Consider the following 23,491-nt stretch of genomic DNA (forward strand, 5'->3'; position numbering starts at 1 on the left):
GAAATAATTTCCAGCAGGAAACTATACAATCAGCAGTGTCTTGCTGTCAGCTGCAGAGCTGCTAACTCTCATCAGGACCTGGGTTACACCACCAACTCTAATGCTCCTTGGATGTGAATCATCTCTTTAACCTCAATGAGGAGATCCACAGTCCTGAGTAAATGTCACTGAGATTTTTCTAAATTATTTCACATAAAATCATAGAGCACAGAATATGCTGAGCTGGAAGGGACTCACAAGGATCATCAAAGTCCAGTGCTGACCCTGCACAGGACACCCCAACAATCCCACCCAAATGCTTCCTGAGCTCTACCAGGCTTGGTGCAGTGACCACTTCCCCGGGGAGTCTGTTTAGTGCCCAACCATGTTCTGGGTAAAAAACCTCTTCCTGATATCCAATCTCAACCTGCCCCGACCCTCAGATCCTGTTGCTGGCTCCCGGGGAGATCAGTGTCTGCCCCTCCTGTTCCACTCACGAGGAAGTTGTAGCTGCAGTCTCCTCTTCTCCAGGCTGAACAGACCCAGTGCCCTCAGCCACTTCCCCTCAAGGCCCTTCACCAACCTCATGCATGCCTCCGAATGTTCTCTAATACCTTTTATATCTATTTTTAATTCTAGTGCCCAAAACTGTCCCAGCCCTTGGGCAGAGGCTGGCCCAGGTCAGAGCAGAGCAGGACAATCCCCTCCTGTGCCTGGCTGCCCCTCCTGGCTGCCAGGGCACTGCTGACTCAGTGTCTGTGGTCTCACTGATCTTAAGAAAGATGAAAGAAAACAGTTTATAAATTTATTTTACACATTTTAAAAAGATAAGCATGAAATAAAAAAGGTACATTTCCTTAGCTCATTAGCATTTAAATTTAAGAAGCAGTATGAACAAGCACTGTGAAATAAAAATTTATCTTAAAATAAGATTTAACTCTGGTATTAGTACCACATGAAACCAGCATGTTGCCCTTGCACACAAGCAAGGCCTGATTGTGAAACACATATCCATGAAGATGTGTACACATGTTTATATATGAATTTCACCCAAGAAAGATGTTTACACATCCAGATATAAAGATATAAATCTAAATATATAAAAACAATCTTCATTTGTCCCCAAGACTGAATGCATGATGACCTGTATCCACAACATGGGCTAGAATTACACATTCATATCAAAACTACATAAGCAGAAACTATAGTTATTTTGAAACGTCTCTGAAAAAGTGGGCTTCAAATCATCAGCTATTAATCCTGGTTAAAGTTTATTTGAAATAAACTTAATTTGCTTTATTGTACAGATTATGTGAGTAAACCATGAATTTTCTAATATAGAGAAAGGGTTAAATTTTACTAAAATAAACAACATGCTCAGAAACAAGCAAAATACCAAATAACTGCAGCTGCTAACAGATCACACAAGGGGTTTCAACTTTTGCTGTCACCAGCTGATATGACTTTCTAATAGCACTGAATATGTATAAATCCAAAATACTGCTTAGTATATATTATTTTATAAGAGATTTTTCTTTCCATAAATATGCTGCTGACTTGTGCAATAATAATGACCAATTCCTAAAGACTTAAAAGGATTACCTTTACTACAGTCCCAATTGACTAAGATCCTTAATTAACTATATTTTCTTAAAATGTGTTCCCCAATTTTCATTTTGTATTTTTATTATTTTCCACCATTTTGAATTGCTTCCTACCCCTTGCTTACACACAACCTTGGCTGACCACCCATGCTATCAAGGCAGCATTCCAGATTTTGACTTCTTAAGCCTTCGCAGTTTTAACTTCCCAAGACCATTTTCCACTTCTTTTTTTCTTTTTTGGGAGAGCTTCTCTGAAGACATGGGGTGCAGTTCTGGACATGATGTTGGCACTGCAGGCAGCTCTTCAGTGGCTGTGCTTGGCTCATTTTGGCTTGTCTGCACTCCACTGTTGCTCACAGAAAGAGACCAGGAGGGGTTTTTTCTCAAAGTCAATGATTTCTTGTCAACCACAGTCTTTGTCATCCCTTGCTTTGAAAACAGCATGGAATTAAGGTGTGTCTTCTCCTCCAAACAATTATCATCACACTTACTCATTTCTGTACTGATGGAAGTCAAAGGAGTCCCTTCAGAGGACACTTTTGTGAAATGCTTCAACTTATCCTCTGAAGCACAGGTCCTTAGCTTAGCCTGTGTTTTGGTCACTCTCTGACTTTGTTTTGGAGCTGGCAGCGCTGACTCAGAGCTGCAAGGAGGGTTCTCACTTCGAAGACTTGCCTCCAACCACTGCAGAGAGTGAGGTTTTTGCTGGCTGTGAACATCATCTGGCTGTCTCTGATTAACATCATTTCTCTGCTCTAATACAGGAAGCTCCAAGCTGCTCTCAGCTGTGTTTGTGCAGTCCTTCAGCAGGCCTGGACTCCTACATTTCACATCAGGCTGAGCACTGGGAGAAGTCTCACAGTCATTTTTTCTGTTCTCTGTCTGCGAGTCCGCCAAGCCAAGAGACACTTTCTTGGAGCCCTTGCTGATTTGAGGTTTGCTTGCACTACTTCTCCTTGGTTTTGCCCTCTTCACACTGCAATAAAAAGGAATTTTGTTTTTTAAATTAAAAAAGAACCTTCACTGACTCTATTTACTGTTTTTCCAACTCCGAAACGCCACTTGAGCCATCCTCTTTCTGAACATGGAAAAAATCCCTGTATATCATCTTGACAAGCAGCAATGTTTGTCTAGTGTGGATTAATATCAAGAGTTATCCATCTGATTTTCCACTGTGCTAGGGGAGAACCCAATTTATTAATGACTAAGCCATGAAGGAGTAAGTTCACACTCTTTTCCAAGAGGCAGAACTGGATTCATTACAGCTGTTAAAGGTCAACAGAGCAGAAGCATATTGAATTGATTTCTGAACTGGCTAGATAAAATAGCATTTCCTAAGTGCCTAAGTGATTGCAAACCATTCCCATATATCCACATGCATAATGCATATCTGCAGGACAGAGGGGGCAGGCAGGGAGATGCAGTGAGTGTGTTTCTGTGTGAGAGCTCCTAATCTCTATTTTAGAATGCTCTCTGGAATTTTTCCCAGGACATTTCAAAGCATTGCTTTAAAGTTAACCACTACTCATCTAGTATCAAGCCCATTCATCTGGCAAGGACTTAGGTAATGCAAGTAGATGATATTCTAAAAGGAATTACACAGGAAAATGGGATCAGAAGGGACCTGATGGAGTGTCAGTACATAAACACTTCTCAGCATTGTTACCTATGGATCTGGATTTCACACAGTCCATAAAATGAACTTTATGCCCAAGTCCTGAAGCTACATTTTACATGTTACTAGAGATGATCCCAAGCTCAGATCACTTTTTGCTGACCCGCTGCACCCGAGAAGCTCCCACGACAATGAATCTAACTCTTCTCAAAGAGGGCTCATCCAAAACAGGTAGAGCTGGCATACCTCCAAAGCTAATCTCATTTCTAAAGACAACACAGATGAGACAACAGTGGTAAAAAGAAAAGTTGCCAGGGCTCACAGCAAATCCCTGATTTCACAGGTGATTTGGGGCTGCTGGCAGCTTGCACAGGTTGGGATAGAGTCCTGGTACCACATGGAGCAGTGACAAATTCAGCTGGTCAGCTCACCTTCCCCATCCACTTCACCAGGGATACTCTTAAATTGTGACTATTGAACCAGAGGCTCAAAATTAACAAAAAAAAATACATATTTGTGAAGTGTTTCTCACCTGATTCAAGCATCACATATTTATTTTGGCTCAGAGCTTCATTCAAGGAAAAACATCCTGTTTTGACTCTGCCTAGTGCTATGTGTGATATCTATGTGGGTTGTAATAACTTTCTCCATGCTGTAAAAAACAACATCATTTTATCCACACTACAGCAGTAATCTTTCAGTAATTTAAAACAATCCTTTGTAGTCTATATTATTTAAAATGGTATTACATAAGCTACATTCCACCAAACCAAATTTCACCAATTACAAACTCAAAAGCTTAGAAAGAATAGTGGCATACATTTTCCTTAGGATGTCTTGCTTTATTTGTTCACTCAGACGAATCTTAGGTTTCTTGTTCTCAGCAGACTCAGTAAAATATTCAGACGTCCTGCTGGAAAGTTCTTCTTTCTGCTCCAAAAGAAAACACAGGTTTAAAACATGACACATCAAGCTATGATTATTCAACAGAAAGCTCCATTTCTAATACGAGGATTTACAGCTGTTCTTTATTATTTTGATCTGAGCAGTCTAAAAGAAACAATTATTTTTAATCTTTTAATATTTGGAAGTCTAGTCAGTTCCCTCCCCTTAACTCCCAAGGAACATATTTTGTATGCTAAAATACACCACAAACAAACAAGACTGCAATGTAAAGGATTTAGCTTTCCAAACCATCTGAGGAAACTGTTGGCAAATATTTGACATCTTTGTGGCTTAAACTGTGACAAATGCCAGGAATCTCTCTTGTAGACAGGAGCATGCTTGTCAGATTTTTTTCTGAAGAGACTGACTGGCGCAGTGGTCTATACACTTATTCTTAGAGGAATTCCCATGATTTTCCATACTTACAAAAAAACTTACACAGGGCTATTTGCTCATTGAACAAGGCAAGGGTTAAAACTTTTAATTCTAACATTTAAACGCTCCCAGCTTGTAGAGGTTGGCCATTCAGAACAACAGGGGAATTCTTTCTGGTCTCAGCTAACAGCAGCACCATCCTTTTATACAATACGAGGTTGGGGTGACTGCGAGGGAAGGAAAATGCTCTTTTTCTTCAAGCTGTGAGAACTTCCTTTCACAATGAAACAATCCCAATCAGAGAAGGGCCATTTGCTGATTTCACTATTAACTACAGCACACTCCAAAAAAGTATTATCTCTAAGGTTAAAGAGGAGAGGAAAAAGAAGTGGTGAAGTCAAGAAAAGAAGAGGCTTTGTGCATGTCCTTGTGTTTGAAAACCCTTTTCTCCCTCAGCCTCCATGATGCAAACACAGGGAGTGCCGCTTTAGCCCATTCCTTGGTGAAGGAAGGGCACTGGAACCAGGTGGTGTGGAAGAACTGAGGGACACAGGAAAAGCCAGCAGAGGCACAAGGCCAAAGCCTGTACATGACCCCTGCCTGGAACACCCCTAAGAAATCTGTCACTTAGGGGAAAGTAAGCCCTGCCCATTTTTATTTCTGTTTTAAAAGAGAGAGTCAGGAGGACCTCCATGTTCTTTCCAGAAGAAATAGCCAGTGAAAACAGCTTCCTATTTTGCAAGCAGAAGGAGCATAATCAGGCAAAGAAGTAAAGCCATTTTGGCACTTAAAAAACTACAGCTGTTCTGAGCCTTCCTTTCAGAGATAAGTTACCCGAATGTGTGCGTGAAGTTCTGTCCACTCATGGTGCAACAAGTGTGTTTACAGCAGGCAGAAAGCACACGGAGCATATATGCAATGTGATCCCAACCTCAGAAATCAAGCTTAACTAGTTTAATCTGAGGGATTAATTGCTGCTTCTATTCTTGTTGGAGGTAGATTCCCCTAATTTGACTAAATATATTTTCATACTTTGTAAGCTATTAAAGACAGAAATACTATTAAGACACTTGAGCGTTCTGCTAATTTTAAGAGAAGGCAGAGACTACAAAGTCTGGAGAAACTATTTTGATTTCCAGTAACAGTCACACAACTTGGAGGCTGAAGAATCTTGCACAATCACCCTGCATCAAAGCAGCTGTTGAACACTCATACTTGGCCAGAGAGCCCATCTGAGTTCCTGCTGGGTGGGAACGGCTAAGGTTAACTCTGTTAAATCTGCAGTCCGCAACGTGCTGACCAGGATCAGCAGTGCACCAAGACAATTCTTGTCACTGTGGTAAGCAATGCATGGGAAGCAGCCCTTGGTACAAAATCCAGGGGAGGACTGGGGATAGTTCCTGTCCCCATGTATGCCCAACTGCAGATAAGGAATAAAGCCCAGTTCTGACTTGCACCTAATTCCAAACCCTGCAGGACTGGGATGCTCCCACCAGGCTATGAGAAGCAGACCCTGCAGAGAGGCGAGGATGATGAAATCATGGCACTTGTGAGTTGACTCAGGCTGGAGCTAATGGCCCCAAGTTGCAGGGTTAACACATTCCCTCACATCACTGTCATCAAGCTTTTGTTAAGTTTTCAAATAACTTATCACACCAAGCAGCGACAGAAAGGGTTAAGGCATCAAAAACTAAAAATCAAAATTATTTATATGTGAAACACTTCTGAACATGCCCTCTAAGTACAGTAGATTTTCCCCTCGGAACCACACCCTGTAAGTGCTGTATTTTGAGAGCTGAACAATTAACATAAGGCATATGAGTCAGGCTTTGAAAGACTCTGTGGGAACCAGAGAGCCTTTTGCTATTAGTAGTGATGTAAACTCCCTAAGGCTGGAATAAGTCCACAATAGAAGGCAGGGAGAGTCATAAATAACAACAGTGGGCACTCCATATACTACTAAGACATGCAGCCATTATTTGTGATACTTCCTTTATTTTCTTTATTAGACTAAATAATTTTAGTTAATTAAAACAAAACAAAACACACTGTCTGTTTTGGGAATTCTATTTATTTCCTATGGGAATTTCGGGACTTGTTAAAGAAAGCAAAAAAGTTAATCTGCTCTCATCCTGTCTAGTAATCCCAGATTCCTTTTAGGCAGTGAAATAATTAAAGAAAAATATTCCAGGCATAAAAGGGAGGACAGCAGAAGCAGACATCATATAAACAATGACACCATGACAGAGAAAAACGTCAAAGCACCGCCAGACTTGCAACTCGACTCTGAAAGAGCTGCAGGGAGTGGGATTGTTGCTAACAAATTAAAACCACATTTCTTGGCAAATTGTTAAAGACAGACATATTTACATTTGTATAGAGACTGGGTGGGCACAAAAGATTAAAATGCTTCTCTAGCCCTTGAACTGCCAAGTTCTATTAGAAATATGTGCTCTTAAAATCCCAGGGTAAGCTCAGTCCTTTTTGTCACTAAAACTGTAGGGAAGAGCCTGCAGAAGTGAAGCTTACCAAGTCTTACCAGCCTACCTGCTCATGACACTGGCCTCCCCAAACCTGATTTTAAGACCCTGAACACTTATCCAAAGAGATGTCTGGGGGAAGAAAAATCTCTGTCAAAACCTACAGAGGAACATGTTATGCACAGAATATTCTTCCTGTGAGGTTTATCAAATTGAAGATTTTTTTTTTTCTACTTACTCAAGGTGAAAAAGAAACCCTCAAAATTGTAAAAGTGGTGGTCACTGTCATCTCCAGCTCTCTCCAGGACAGCTGAATTCAGCAGCACAGCATTAAATATCTGTTAAAGAATTACCCATGGATAGTCACTGGCAAGGAACCCTTACAACTCATTACCCTGAAGCTTTGGCCTTTGCAGCATCTCAATATACTCATACAAATACTCTTTTCTTTTTTTCTTCCAGTCTAATACTGGGTTGAAAGAAAATTTTCAAAGTGAACACAGCTGCCCCCCTTTCCTGCCTCTCTGGTGTCATGTTCTCTAGTTGTCTCTTATTCTTCTCAGTGCCACAAGCTTATGTACCAATAAAGTAAGACTAAGATAATTAAATTTCATGTCTGGTTCCCAGCCTCATAATAAAAACCACAGTTTTAAAACTGCATTTATCAATGGGGCTCATCAAAAATACTTAATACATCAACAGGTTCAAGAAATCAGTTTTTATATCACAGTGGCAAATGGGAGGGGACTATAAAGATAATAATACAGGCAAAACTATGAAGTATTATCCTAGGCACATACAATAAAACTAAAATTAGCAAAATTGATAAGACAAATCCTTTTTTAGGGGAACTTTATGTAAGTTTGCAATTGCATGATTTCTCTTAGTGCCATTCTAAGCTGTACCATGAGCTCAACCATCAAATATAAAATATAACCTTTGGGTTTCAGAAGTGTCCTAACAGATGACTGACAGATCAGAGAGGTCATACAGGTCTCCTGCCAATCTGATAAACAAAAAGGGCTCCTTAAAGCAAGTGAGGAGGCTTGTGAGGGAAGGATGAATCAGATATTACAATCTAACTGATAAAAAAGTGACAGAGACAGGACTTTGGGTCTCGTCTCCTGCCCTCTCCCAACCCAAGTGAAAGAAAAGCTTTCCACAGTTTCAAGATGCAAATTTTTTTGCATTTCCAATGTAGTGATGCATCAGTCCTGGCAGTTCTACTTATGAATTCCAACCACATCATAAAACCCTTGCAGAAGTCTTCCAAGTACAGAAATGGATATTATTCTCAACCTGAAATGCAGTTCCTTGATCAGATTTGTGGAATATTGCTCTACATTTAAAGTTGACTGTCCTGCTCTAAATGTCAGTAAATTCTAGTAAAAACCATTAAGGATCATTCCACTTTACATTGGAATACTGGTATTGCCTTTGAAATAGCCATTTTTAAGGAATGCTGGTGGTTTTCAAAAATACTCCAATTTCAATCTTGAAAAGAATGTAACAATCAGAGCAAACTGCATCTGTCTAGGAGGAGCAGAACTGCTCAACTTTCCCGTGACCTAGCACAGAAAGCAAAATCAAATTCCTGGATCAGTGCAGTCTTCATCATCTACCACCAAAATTCTTTTGAATTTGACACCATGAATCTTTAGTTTTGTTTGTCAGGAGATCCCATGGTCTCTACTATTAATTCCAAGCATTGGACCAATCTATCACAGGCCCCTGTGATACACATTCCACTTTCTCAGAACACAAGGTGTGAACCCCCAAGTTTCTCACTGAATCTGTAAGACCTGGCAATTACAAACATTCCAAAGGTCCCCCAGGCATCACCAGATTAGTTTAAAGCATATGACTTCTATGAGGAAAATGCCTTCTTCCTTTTGAAGTATTTGGTTCAGATTTTAACTGCATTTCACATATAGGAGGAATCCCACACTGTTCTGAGTGTAAGAAATTCAGAACTCTCTAGATTTGCATTTGAACACCCACTAAAGAAGAGAAAACAGAAGAATCCCTGCTGTAAACGGCAGAGAACAACAAAATGTGATTCTGCCTAAAACTTAGAGCTGCAGGGGAACCTTTTTATGAATTCAGACCTATGTGTAACACAGAGCAAATACCCATCACACTTTCTAAAGGCATAGAAGTGCTCCTGAAACAACTGATTTATTTACATACTGAGCAGCACGTGACACAGGCTGTGTGCATTTGCTTGAAGGCAAGAACTGCTAAAATTAATGTTAAGTAATTGAGCTATTAATCATTCTGATTTTATGTACTGATGCTACAAGACTCAGATTCTATCTTCAGAGAAAGTGTCCACTGATAAGAAATGGAGGAGTAGACAACAGCTTTTCAACCAAAATAACTTCTCTCAGTGACACTGAAGAAAAATGTAAACTGTGAATTTTTACCATTTGAAAGGAAACCAATGTCTTATAAGCATGCATCTTCAGCCAAGCATTTCCACCAGTTTTTAGGTCACTGACTCCAGTAATTATGAAAGAGGACATGCATGCAAGACACATTTCATACTTGAAAGAGATTTTTATAAAATAAAGGAATAGCAATTTAAAGGTGATTTACCCCTTTCTCCAGCTTATAAATCAAGAGAGACTATCTGAGACAGGCCTTCCTGTAATCCTGTACTACAGCTTTTCCCAGCCTGGCATGAGAATCTTCTGTGTATCTACTAAACTTTACTGGGTATTGGGGTCAGCCAGTGCAGATGTCCCTCAGCATCACCCACCAGCAACAGTGAAGCAAACTTTGCATTTGCCCTTCCAGACACAGCATGAGTTTATATGACATAAAAGAATACTCTTTAGAGTACATGATGTATACAGTGTGATTCAGATGCCCAGCACTTTGATACTTACAGGAGAAAAAAATGCATCAATTTTATGCTCTTTTGTTCTTTTTATGCAATTACAATATGCAGTAATACCTGGAGGAGATCTTGTCAAGAATAACTAATAACTCTTGATCTCAATGGTTATACAAAACCAAAATATTTAAAACAAGAACTGCACATTTCAGGAAATAATTACTCTTCAACAATTTAGTGTTATAGCTTGGTTTCCAAAACCAACACCAGTACCACCACCCCAAAAACCCCCAAGACTTCTGAGCCCACACTGGGGGTCTGTCCCTCCAAATAATTACAAATCATTACAAATTGTTCAAAAATCCTGCAGTGAACTTTACCATCATATATTTCAGTTTCCTATTCAGTCAAGTTATGAACTTCCTATTAGTTCTAAGAGATTTCTGCTGAAGATTGAGGAACAGATTGCTCAATTTTTTTAAATCCTGTCAAATATTCTTTGCCCAACAGGAATATCAAGAATAAGCAAGTTAAACCGTTTCAAATTCTAGAGCCATCAAAATCTCACAGATGCACCACAGTTAAATAAAATCTTTAGCTCCCTGCAGCTTTAATATGATCCCTGCCAGCCTTCCCTCTGCCTCTCTGCCAGGGGTCTTGTCCTCTCCAAGTGTGCAGAGAGGAAAGAGCAGAGAAACAGCTCAAATCCACACGAACCACCAGCATAAGCTGTGACAGCAACAGTGAGGGGGGAGGAAGATGAGGGAGGTGAAAGTATGATGACAGATGATAATGTCTTAACCACAAAGCTTTGACAAATGAGATCTTGTGAATGCTGCTAAGTAGTTAGATTTAAATCAACTCGAGCACTCCTTTAAGAAGCAACTACCAAAATGAGTAAAAGATTACTCAATTTGTCCCTACTTTTTGAGGATTGCTTCATATGGAAATCATTTTACAACCTTAATCACTTACACTGCAGCTACAGGACCACCTATATTTCTGCTCTGCTTCACCTGACTTTGGATAATGAGGTCCACTTTACTGAGGATGTATTCCAGTTACTTGTTGGTTTTAAGGCAATAAAAATTACTTTTTATTTCATTGCATACATACCCTAATATTCTGTCTGCTTTTCAGATAAATAATGCTACAGAACAAAGCTTTTCCAATCAATTCCTTGCAGCAATATCTTGGTCTTTTTCCAGTGACCACACAGTTAATTCACTCAGCAGTTTGCATGAGCACAGCAATTGCTCTTTTCAATAAAAATACTGCACATCTATCAACAGATGACTTTCATTTACAGCCCGAGTGCCTTTCTACCCAGCTCTGGGATGTTCCTCTGAAATTCTCCAAAGCCTTCTCTGGTCTTGACTAATTGAAATAATTGTGTCAGTTTTCATCATTTGTCCACTTCTCTGGATAGTTAATGCAGCAGACAGCTGTGAGACTCTTGCCATGCAGAAAATAAATCAGTTTGTAAGTTAGACGAAGAAACTCCCGACAAGTTCAGACAAATCTCACTGAAGCAATTCACAGCATCACTGCTCTCAGGTCTCCTCCCTCCCTCCCCTTTTGCTGGGGGTTCCTGCCCCACTCAGAGACGGCAGAAAGGAGCACACACACATGCCCCAGCTGCTCCCACCCACAATTCAGTGCATGACCTGGAAAAAAAAAAAAAAAGAATAAAATTTTTTCCCTGAAAATCCAGGGAAGCTCGGTGTGCATAAATCCACAAGACTGTGATAGAAAGATGAGATGCAGGCACACAGCCCTTTTGGCAAACGCTGCTGCAGGAGTGGTAATCTCCAAGGAGAAGAGGCAGACAGCTGGGACAAAAGCTGCTGTAGCTTTCTTTTTATGACCAAGTCAAAGATGTCAGGATCATTACTCTGAGATGCTGTTTCTCAGAGACAGCAGCCTAATGATTCAAGCTAATTTAAAGCTACACCAACAATGAAAGGGAAGTCTCACCCTTACCCAACACGTGGTCCTGCCAAGGATGAATACAGAAGGGACCTGGCTGAAAGTGAACCAGCAAACAACAAGAAGAAACCACAACAAAAACATCTCTTGTTTTCAGGGGGATCACTGAATGACCCCAGCACTGACAAACACTGAAGACAAGAATGCCCAGGGAAGCAAAGGCAGGAGGAGCACAGAACATGAAGGATGAGTAAAAAAAGTGACAGAAGCTTGAAGTGTCAAAAGTGAAAACTCACCCAAGCAATTCTTTGCCCGTTCCACTAATGTGGTATTTGGATAAAGTTCATTAGACTGCAGATTCCTTCTCTACCTTTTTAAAAGAAGTAGTGAACCCCCTTCATATTTACCAACTACAGCTTAATGTTTTTCTCCCGTTTCTTATAATGACTGAAAAGAATTCAACACATTATAAATTATAAATTCTCAGAAAACCAGATCTATAAAAATTTAAAAAGGACAGTGACATAAAAAAAACAGTAACAAGACAAATATTACAAGAAATGTAACATAAATGTGTTGTGGATGTTCCTTTCAAACCTAGGTAATTTAGCTGCTACCTAAAGGTTGTTTCAGCTCCATTCATCCAAATCCTGGCTTCATGCTTCTGCAACTTTTTTTTTTTTGCATCACAATTGGCAAGTGTGTGGGTACAGGATGAGTTGGTTCCGTGAACTGACATGATGGAAAACTAATTTTCCAATGAAAAACAGAGAAACCTCACAAATAAATAATTTTCTGCTAGATCAAGTCAATGAACTAATTCATTCTCCACTAAAGAATCACTTGGTCCATTGTAACCAGAAAGGAAAGGAGTATGTGGCTGGATGTGGAGGGGATGTAGAGTGACCTTTCCAGTAGTAGCCCACCAGCACAGCAGTTTCATTGTTATATTTTATACACACATATAGATATACACACACCAAGATTTGTACTTAGTGTGAATTGTGCAATTCTATTTCACAGCATTTCCTTCTTCCCCTACCCAATCTGATATCACTTAACAATAAGTCTTTAAAGCATTTATGATAACTAAATTCCACATAAAGTCCTGGACTAATCTTTACAAATTGCTATCTGAAGTTTTTATTCTACATTCCATAGACACACTATTCCAGCAGGGCACACTCCAGTGGGACAGATCTGTTAATTACAGCTAAGTCTCATGTTTGCATGAAAGAACCCGAAGCCTCTTCCCAGCATAATCAAAACCCAAGCAAACCCTGTCATTAAGGTTCTTAAGAGTTTTAAAAAGGAGAATTCTCTAATGCTCCTAGAGAGTACTACAATGATACAATTTATAAAACAGACATGTATGAAGAAGATTAAATAGTTTATTTCCCTACTGGGGATTTTAAAAGCACTTGGAACATCTTTAGCACTTCTTTTCCTCCATGTGTACCTGTGAGGGTTTTGTTTGTTTTTGGTTTGGTTGGGTTTTTATTGTTTTTTTTAACAAGGCTCAGTGGAAACCCTGAGACCTTTTGAATCAAGACAGGATCTCCTACTCCCCACTTTCTTTTCTGATTTTGCTCAAACAGTAATTTCAAATTTCCACTTTAATATCTTCTTTAGCTTAACCTCCTTCATGCTTTCCTTAGATGTGCTTCCTCTCATTGATTTTGGTAAAAAGCCACGTGGTTATCAATGAATACTCCATTGTTTGCATATTTTCAAATGCTCGTAAGCCTTCCACCCATTTCCATTTCCACTGTTTCTCCAGATAACCCATTTCCAATTTTCCATTTTAGCTCTCTGTATAATCATAATCAAGAAAATGTCATTACTGACAAAGGTCACTAATCTCTCCAGAGCTCTCATATATTTCCTTCGTTTCCTCTTTTGCCATGTTCCCAAAACTGTCTTCTTTTTCAAGATAAAACTATTCAAGATTACAAACACAGTTTGGTGAAACAAGAAACAACGGTTTTATGTTAAACTTAGCATTACTAACTCAGCCTATTTTTCCATCCTTTCCTTAAGACTTCCATTTGCTTAGGTAATTTCAATAACTTGCTATATTGTTTCTTTACTAGACATTTCCCTGCTTCCAAAATGCTTGAAACTACCTGCAGCTTTTAAACAAAACTATTTACAAATACATCCTAGAAAATTACATCTCGATAGATTTTTTTTCTATTTCATTTCATCTCTGGTCCTTAGAGGTGCTCTCAAATATTCTTTTAGTCTATGCTTAAAGCTAATTTGACAGAGACTGTTTAATCCACTATAACCTTAGTCTTACATGAGGCATCTCAGAAGGATTAAAATTGGTTATCCCAGCAACTGATGCTGAGGTTTGTGCTTGTGAATATCTCAAATGCCATCTAATTATAATCTTTCCTAAGGTGCAGGACATAAAAATTTTATTTCATAGCTGGCTATATCCCTTGAAACTCGTGGTTTAAGCACAGCCTATTTCAGAGCTACATAGAACAGCCTAAGAAGCAGGGAAAAGGCAAAGAATAAAGGGCTGAAGACAGGTGAAGGCACAGAGTTGTGGTCAGTGAAGGAAACGTGCACCGGGCTGACATAAACCTTGTTCCAAGTAATGGTAAAGGGGAACACTGAACGTGATTTGTCTTGGAAGAAAGAAATGAAAACTTGACCCAGACCATAAACCAGCACAAAAAACAGTTTTAAAAAAAACACATAATCACTAAGTCTTGACTAAGTCAATCACAGTCACAGCAGCACAGCAAAGTGACAAAGCCTTCATTAATGTATAGTTAACTGCTTTTGTGAAACACAAACAGGCCCTCAAATCCAAGGGAGCGAGCTGTTAAAGGTTTAAAACAACTTGCATCCAACACTGTGGCATTATTCAAACCCAAACAACATACAGAAGAAAACAAAACACAGCCTCATTTTCAGTCCATGACAGAATCTGCAGAGTGTATCAACAGAAAGGTCTTCTGGGTGGTCTTTTGTAGGGCAGAGTTTAGAATTCCAGCCTACTCATGGCTCAACTGCACAGAGAAAAGCAGACACACACAAAGTGCAGATTCTTTGCCTTTCTTCTGGAGTGCCAAAAACTTGAAAAACTCTCAGTGGCAATCAAACACTCCCACAGTTTGGCAAAGCACTCAGCTGGAGTATATGACAAATCTAGTCGTAATGTGCTGTAGGAATCCCAGAACATAAAACAAATTGGAGTGGACCCTTTAATTGAGAGTGGTAGGAATTAAAAAGATGTTCCAAAACATTTGCTGAGGGTCTGCTCCCATCTTGTCAAGTTCTTCAAATCAGGGAAGATCCTTAGGGACAGCTTTCTCTTATTCTTTCCTACCAATGCGCTACACTGACCATCCCAGCCAGGCCTGTGCACACACATTGCATCTGTAAGCAAGACTTTACTATTGATTAGGTTATCAGCTCACTAAAAGATATTTTCATTTTAAATATAAAAGTGTTTAAACTTGCCTTTTAAACAACAAGGAGTTTCCACAGATCAAGATTCAATTTTGAAATAGTAAAGCTAAAGTCCCAAACATTGAATTTTTGAATTTGCCTTCTTCCTTCCCACAGAAAATCACAAAAAAAACTAAGGAAAACTTCTCGACTCTTATTTTATGGAAAGATTAAAAATACCAAATGACAGAATTGGATATCTCATAAGAGTTACTTAAGCAAGAAAAAAACCCATAATTATTTCTCAGTCAAAATGCAGAGATAGAATTTTCTACTTCAAGAATTAAGTAGTTTTCAAGATAATACTGAAAAAGTAATAATTTTCAAAAGAGCAAAGTACTTCTAGAACAGGGAGATTTTTTTTTCTGAGAGTCTAAAAAACATTTGCTTGATTCTTTGACACTTAAGGGCATGTACCAAGCTAGGAAGCAAAACATGAAAACCCGCATTTATCGTTATAAATACAAACACCCTGCTTGGTATTAAAAAAAAAAAAAAAAAGAGTTGAATGAGTAAAACAAAACATGTTTTTTCAGAGGTCAAATACACTTTAATACATGTAAGATCAACTCCTAAAACCCACCCAGACCTCAGGATGTAATTGTGACCCTCACTGTGAGCCACAGAGCAGCACCTGGGCCCATGCGAGTACTCCTGAGACAACCAGTACTTAACTGCAGGATAAAATTCAGAAGCCTTTGACCCTGATGAAGCCTTCAGGATGAAATATTTAAGGAGAATTGTTTATGGTATTTAACCACACACCAGTGCCTTCTCCTCCATAAATGTTTGGGGATTTTTTTTCCCAGTAGGACCAGCACTGATCTGCTTGAGTTGCTGTGCAGAACAAGAGCTAATAAAACATACAAGAAACCCGTGGACATTGCAAACAGCTATGTTACAATTTTGAAAAGTAAAGTGTTACAAGGACAACAAACAAAGTAAAGAAAGATCCTTAAATCAAGGTACTATAATCATACCCTGCTTTCTAAACACATGGTCTTTTTCTTTAAGACTTATAAGGTTCAGAAAAAGCTGAGCTTTAAAAATTCCCATTTTTGCCTGCCTTATGCTCATTTCAGGATGCTCTTTTGAACACTTTGGCCCAACTCTTCATGCGACTTTCTGGTGCCAAGATTACAGTAACAAATACTGTATATAATACTGTAACTATATCTGTATATAAAAATTCACCTCATTTCTATTAAAAACCCCCAAAAATTTTTAGAACAGTTTTGGTTCCTACCAATCCACCGTTGTCACATGTCCAAGCACTTGGATCAAAGTCAAGTTTACTGACACAAATAATGAATTTCTCTGGAAACACACGGAGTTCTAAACAAAAAGAATTGAGAAGAGGATTACAAAAATCATAACCACTTTCAAAACCACTCATAACAACAACATACATGTTGTTTTAGTACACAAAATTACTTTTTTTTTTAATTGCACACTCGCTCATTTCGTGCACCCCTTTAGCTTCTCACCTACTCTCTTCAACATGCCAGTCCTCCTTTTGTTTTGTTTGTATAAAGCATTCCAAAAAATCAATAAGTAGAATAAATTGAGTTCCCAAGAGGACAGGCATGGCTGCAAATTAGTCCACCTGCACCCCTGGATGGGAAAATTAGACACAACCAACAGACAAACCACATAACAAGGATTTCTTTTGTGCTGTTCTGGTGATGAGTCTTTTCATCACAAAAGCTGTAAATTAGGTTTGTAGCCCAGAACAACATTCAATCAGGGCTTGGCATCAAACCTCAGCATAAGGCCAGGGCAGAGTGTTTCACACTCTGACTACAGAGATTTTTGAAGTCATTAAACAAATTGGTTAACTACTACTGAATTACACATTTTACTCAAGAACACATGGTCTGTTATGAACACAACAAAGTTTCTGTTTACAAAGGATTAAAAATTGAAGTGTTCTCAGATTAGAACATACGAAACAATGCTTTATTCAATACCTAGCAATGCTATGGGAAGAGCACAGCTGGATATTTTCTTGTTTACAAATGGAATTATTTCCAGATCAGTATCTTCATATCTGCAACTCTGATCTTTTTTTGTTGCTGAGGTTTGTTTTATTTTTATAAAAAGAGAATTAATAATTTTAAAAGTTTGTTATATTTCACAACGAAGCCGCAACACACTATTTTTGTGGGACAAGAAAGAGACAAAGTTTGCAGAAAAAAAACCTGAGGTTGATCTCACAGATATTTTTTGTAGAATTGAAAAGTAGGGCAAGTTGCTTCCAGTAACATCTTATTATTGTTACATTTTTGCTGATTAGCAAATTGCAGGCATCTTTAGGTATTCATTGATGCTTTAGAACAGTTCAAATTGAATAGACAGCAACCAGTGCTGAGATTCCAATGCAGACACTCTGAAATTCTATTCTAAAAGGACAAGTTTGATGAAATATTTAAAGTCAACACTGATCTCTCCAGCCAATATGGACTTAAAAAACAACCAGCTGCCATTTGAAGACAGATTTAAACATTTATGAATACCATGAATCCCTATAAAAACAATAAATTATTTTAAAATATCCATTCAATTATTCAGTATTTTATAGGCTTTTGCTTTTTTTTATTTAATTCAGCCAAGAGGTCAGTGCAGATGGCAGTGATCATTACAGCTCCTTTGCTGTTGGCAGAAGAGGATGGATCTCACTTCCTTCCAGAGCATCCTGGCTTGAGAAAACATGAAGAAAAGGTCCAATGACATCACCTACGTCAAGATTTTATAGCTGTGAGGCGAACGAAAGCCTTTCCTGCATACACTTGTACTGCATGTTGATGTCACAAGACACTCGAGCAATAATCAAGTGATTCATGCTGCAACCTTTGCTTGATTCACCCTGCAGAGACTCAGGAAAATGCTGAGTCTCATCATACTTACAGAATTTGCGAGGCTTAGCTGATTACCCTGGGGCAAGACATACACAAATTTAAAATTAAGTTAAAAAAAAAATCTTATCTCAAGAAACACATTTTTTCTTTTGTTTTGCTTTCAGGAATCTTCTGTGTAAAACATCCCACCAAAAAACCCAAGCTCTGAAAGAAATTTTGATTTAAGTAGACCAAAATCTGACAAAGTCTTAGCTATGTTCTCTTTCTTCCTTATTTAAGTAACTCTGTAAGAAACTGATTTCTTACCATGATAATGTTTCCCTGGAGCACAACGGAGATTAACCCATCTCTTCATAAAGTAGGCAGTAATGTGCAAACTGTTGGCTGCAACATAAAACAAAACGATAATATTAAGTGTAAGGGGAATCTTGGGCATTCTGGTCTCTAAGTGTTGCACATCTGCTAAGACTGGATTGAGAGAAAGCAGCAGTTCAACAATACAAAGGAAAAAGTAAAAATAATGGAATATTTTTTTAAAAAACCTGCTGAATTCTCATACTGAAGTATCAAGAAATTAGTGCCTGAAACATGGAAAAAAACCACACAAATTAATAACCACCAAGTTCTGGAATCCAACCACAGAAATTAGATTAATTAATTGATCCGAGGTGTCATTTGCTTAATAGTGTGGTGTCATGTTTTCACTCACATTCTACAAGACCACTACAGATACCCATTTATTTAACTGCCTTCTAGAGGAAGGTGACAGACCTGGTAGGAAAACAAAATAATAATAAAATAAAAGATAACTACACATAAACCCAAAGATAAAAGGGCTTAAGTCTACAGTTCCACTGAATGAGGTGAGAAATGCCCACATTTGAACTCCTCACTATGTTCAGCAGCCCGAGGGGGGCTGGCTGACTCAGCAGGTACCTGTAAGCTCCGAGGCTTTTCCAGTTTCTGTTCCCAAAAATGACAGAAATCCTTGTGCATCAGCAGTGTAGAAAATGGACAGAAAAGATTCTATTATAGCGGAGAGATAATTAGAACAAGGAAATCAGCTTTTACTTCTGTTCTACTAAAATTCCCAAATGACCCTGGAAAACCAGCTAGCACTTCATTCATGAAGGTATTTAGCAACCCGATTCCCACTGAAAATGCCAAAAACTGTCATCTGTGTCTCATCCTCCCCAGGCTCCCTTGGCACCTCACTGAAATCAAAGTGTGAAAGAGAGTTGGTGATATTTCCCCAACTTGAATAGGGTTTGCAAGACTTCAGTTATTGATGCTTTGAAGACAGTCAGCTATTCTAGGTGCAATTAGCACAGATAAGTTAGAATATTAAGTCTACTGTTGCTTTTATAATCTAACCATTTAAAAAGAAGGAAAGCCTGCTTGTTCCAGTTTCAATCCCTACTGAGATAGTGCCAAGGTATGCCTTATTTCTAAGCCATTTATTTTCATAAATGCACATCCTCCTGAAGAATTCCCCACTCTCCTATTTCCCCAAGATCTTCTGGAGCTCACCATCGAGTGCTGTTGAGCCTCAGCTCTCATTAAGAACTCCAGTTATCAATCAAATGAATCTCTTTGAAATTTATCAGCCATCTTTTTTCCTTCCCTTCAGGAAGACACCCAAAATTTGACTTCCTTTTAGAGATCGAGTCAAGATGTGACAAGTTGAACCATCCCTTAAAAATGATGAGCACTAAAGAAAAATTTGGATGTAATCCACCAGTTTTATTAAGTGTTTACTTAAAAGAACAATTAAGGAAAATTACTTTTAGCTATTTCCAGTTTGGCACCTACCATTCTTTATCACTGCTAGTAGGCTTAGTCAAATCAAAGAATTTGCCCTGTATATAAATAAGTTATTAGTGTGATAACAACATACACCACCACTGTGACCTTGGAAAGCTGAGAAAGTTGCATTCCCAAAAGTACAACTTGGAAAACTAATCTTCAGACCGTAAATATTAAAAGTTTTCCTTTCCACCTCCATTTGTCAGCAATATTCCACATGTTTTGGGGCGTTTTTGAAAGGAATCTTAAATTGAAAAAGCGTGAATCTTTTTTTTTTTTTCCCCCACAGGAAAGGCAGGATGCTTTGTTCTTGAAATTCTTTTCTAGATCAGGGACATCTAGATCTGTTTATTTTTCTTGCTGTCCTGGTATTCTCTGAGAGGTTAAGTGTTTAATCACATGTGATTGACTGAACATAGTTTCAAATTCTCCTTAGAGGCCCTTGATTCAGCCAGCTACTGTTCTGTGGAAGAGAACACCTACATCAGATCTGACAAAATAAATAATTATGGAAGAGATCAAGACACCTCTACAAACTGTTTTTGCAGCATCAGCTCAAGTCTGCAAGTCTGACAAAGCCTTCATAGGGAATTGCACCTGAGGTAATAAGCTCAGCCCAGAGGGACTAACACTAAAAAAATCATTTTCGTTTCCATGATTATTTACTACTCTGCTGAAAAGGCCTGAACAGATGTTTGCTGTTATTTGTTGCTAAGTCTGAGAAAATTGAAGATACCTGTATTTTGAAAGTATCACACAGCTACACTCAATAAATGTTTTGAAACCCTCTTGTACATGATACATGATCTACTCTGTAGTCAGCTGGAATTTGAAAAACTCCCCCATTTTTAAAGCTGTGAAAGTTACTGCAGAACTATAAAAATGGTGATATCCTCTTTCAACTTCCTTCTGGGGAAATACATTATCCAATTAAGTATTCTGTTTCATGAAAAAATAAACTTAAAAATAAGACCTTCTTATTCAAGAACTCCATGCAATTCACAGCTTTTTAAACTTTACATACAGTTACTGAGCATGAGTTTAAATCTGTTCATGATCTCTTGGAAGAACAGACCAACTGATATGTACCAAATGCTCCATCACTAACTTCTTTTGAGCACAACCCAGAAGTTTGAACCTCAAGCTACAGACAATTTTTCTTCCAGCAATGTAGAAAGTTCACACATCCTGGGCTCAGCAAACCTAGTTGATCCCATCTTCAGTTTTCTCTTTACCATGCAACACAGACAAAGCTCCTTTTGTGGATTACCAGCACACAGGCAGAAATAAAACTGTATTTAGTGACTTGAAGTTTTGTTTTTCTTGTTTCAAAACTGGGCACTCTAAGTCACCAGATCCAAAGTAAACAAGAAAAACAAACCAAACAAACAAATCAACCCCAAGGAAATAAATAGACCCTGAAAGCCAAAAGTAGACTGCATAAAAGTGGTTCTAGAAAAGCCACAGCTCAGTTTCAGCTGAAATAGGCACCAGTGAGTGCTGCCTTTTAAGGGAACAGTAATTTGCCCTGCTTGTTGTATTTCAGAGTCCCACGACACCAAGAGGAAGTATCAGACACCAACTCTCCTGTAAGACTATCCAGTAACACTTGTTTTCCAAAGGAGACACAGCCAGGCTGACTTGAGCTTCCAGAATGTTGCCAAGAGGAGGCTGTGGTGCAGCGTGGAGCAGTGGGAAGCCCTCTCCCAGGGCTATTATGGACCATTCAGCTGAGAGCCTGAGAAAATGCCTCTGAGCTGCAGAGTTATCTGGAGTAGCCTGGCAGGTGTTCACTCCCCAGCACGATCTGGCACCTGCCTGGCTCTCTGCTTCACTCCAGTCTTGTCCAAAGCCACAGCACAGGCCTAAGGCAAACTGCCCCAAAACATTTCCTTATCTAACAGGCACCTATTTCTCATCACACAGTATTTTTATATCATACCTATTTTTCCCTCCTAGCCTAGACACTTCACATTTCTGAAAGGTTGTTGTAGATTAGTACTGACTCTACTTTTGGAAAGTAACAATAAAGTAAATCATTGCAACACATATATTAGAAATATAAGAGGACAAGTTTCTAATGTTATAATGTGAAAGTAAATACATGGGTGTATTAGACTTTCTGAAACACTAAACTGTACATTTAAAAAAATCTACACTTGGCTCATGCTTGATTCATTTTTCCACACAGATTAGGCTATACCAGTAATAATGTTTACAGTATATGGCGCTTTTAATCTTTAAATTACAGTAAATTCACAAATACAAGCCGCACTGAGTATAAGCCGCATCTCTGGGTGTTGGCAAATATTTCGTTTTTTGTCCATAAATAAGCCGCACCCAAGTATAAGCCGCTCTGTCATTCGCAGTGAGGACCCGCATGCAACAAAGTTGCCAAATAGTAACAGAACAGCGGCAGGGTGGTGTTTACTGGTTCGGCTCCGGTTGTGCAGGCTCGGCCGCTCGGGGCTGCCGAAGGGGCCAGGTAGCCCAGCCCGGCACTGCCGCTCAGCGGGGCCACTGGGGGCCAGCCGCCGCTGCCACTGGGCTCGGTCACCACGGCCCGGCGCTGCCCTGTGGTGGCAGGCAGGGACGGAGCCCCCCCCACTCCCGCTGCGGCGGGCGGGGACAGAGCCCCCCGTCGCCTCCCCGAGCCGCGGCAGGGGCGGCCCGGGTCCCCCGTCGCCTCCCAGAGCCGCAGCAATGGCGGCGCAGGGCCCCCGCCGCCTCCCCGGGCCGCCGCAATGGCGGCGCGGGGCCCCCCCATCTCTCCCCCGGGCTGCGGCACAGGAGGGAAGGAAAGAGCTCTCCCTCCTCTCTCCCCACCCACCGTGCTGCCTGCAGGGTGCCAGGCTCCACCCGCGGTGCAACAGAGTAGCAATTTGTAACAATCGCAAAATGCCGACTTCGCAGCTGCTCGGCTCGGCACTCTGGCTGGCACTTCTGAGGTTGTAAATGTCAGAAAATTATTCACATATTAGCCGCTCCTGATTATTAGCCGCATTTCTGGTTTAGGAGCAAAATCTTAGTCAAACTGGTGCGGCTTGTATTCGTGAAATTACTGTACTCTACAGATATATTATTACACTGCTTTTCAGCACTCATATTTCTCCATTTAAAATTATTCACCACAGAATCAAAAGTCCTGATTGTTTGTAAACAAAAGAAAAAAAGGAACATTTCATTCTAAACCTCCTGTTAATTGTGCAGCTTTCCTTCCCAAAAATGTCCAAGTCCATACCATGTGCTGTAGACTAGGCTGCCATTTCTAATTTAGAAGAGATTCAAATAAAATATTGATATTCAAGTTTAAAGTCAAGTCTAAGACAGGGACAATAGATGCACGACATCACATACAAAAAGCTGCTGAGATTTCGAAAGCCTTTTCTGGAATCCATTTGATATTTTTTAAAAAAGAAGCATCTTTGCCCAGTTCCAAGTTTTCTACAGCAAAGAATGGGTTTCAAAAGAACTGGAACATGTCAGGATGGCATCCATTCTTTCCATACAGTCTGCCTTCTGTCCAAATAAGGTGATTACTATAAGCAAGTACACAGGAAAATGTGTACTGAAAAATGTAATATCCAGCCCAT

General features: G+C 39.4%; 1 protein-coding gene across 2 annotated transcripts in view; it reads right to left on the reverse strand.

Annotated features, from left to right (window-relative positions):
• Positions 1-764: 764 nt before the first annotated feature.
• Positions 765-23,491, reverse strand: part of LOC116993798 (SLX4 interacting protein) — a 79,270-nt gene continuing 56,543 nt past the window's right edge. The window contains exons 6-10 of one of the 2 annotated variants that reach the window (XM_033054879.2): positions 19,029-19,118; positions 18,399-18,476; positions 16,481-16,569; positions 4,019-4,128; positions 765-2,559 (exon numbers count right to left, since the gene is read on the reverse strand). In XM_033054879.2, the coding sequence (XP_032910770.1) occupies positions 1,737-2,559; positions 4,019-4,128; positions 16,481-16,569; positions 18,399-18,476; positions 19,029-19,118 (1,190 nt within the window). In that variant the 3' untranslated portion in view covers positions 765-1,736. The remainder of the gene's footprint in view (positions 2,560-4,018; positions 4,129-16,480; positions 16,570-18,398; positions 18,477-19,028; positions 19,119-23,491) is intronic. The other variant, XM_033054881.2, reaches the window with a different exon arrangement.

Source organism: Catharus ustulatus, chromosome 3, assembly GCF_009819885.2.
Source record: "Catharus ustulatus isolate bCatUst1 chromosome 3, bCatUst1.pri.v2, whole genome shotgun sequence".
Taxonomy (NCBI): domain Eukaryota; kingdom Metazoa; phylum Chordata; class Aves; order Passeriformes; family Turdidae; genus Catharus; species Catharus ustulatus.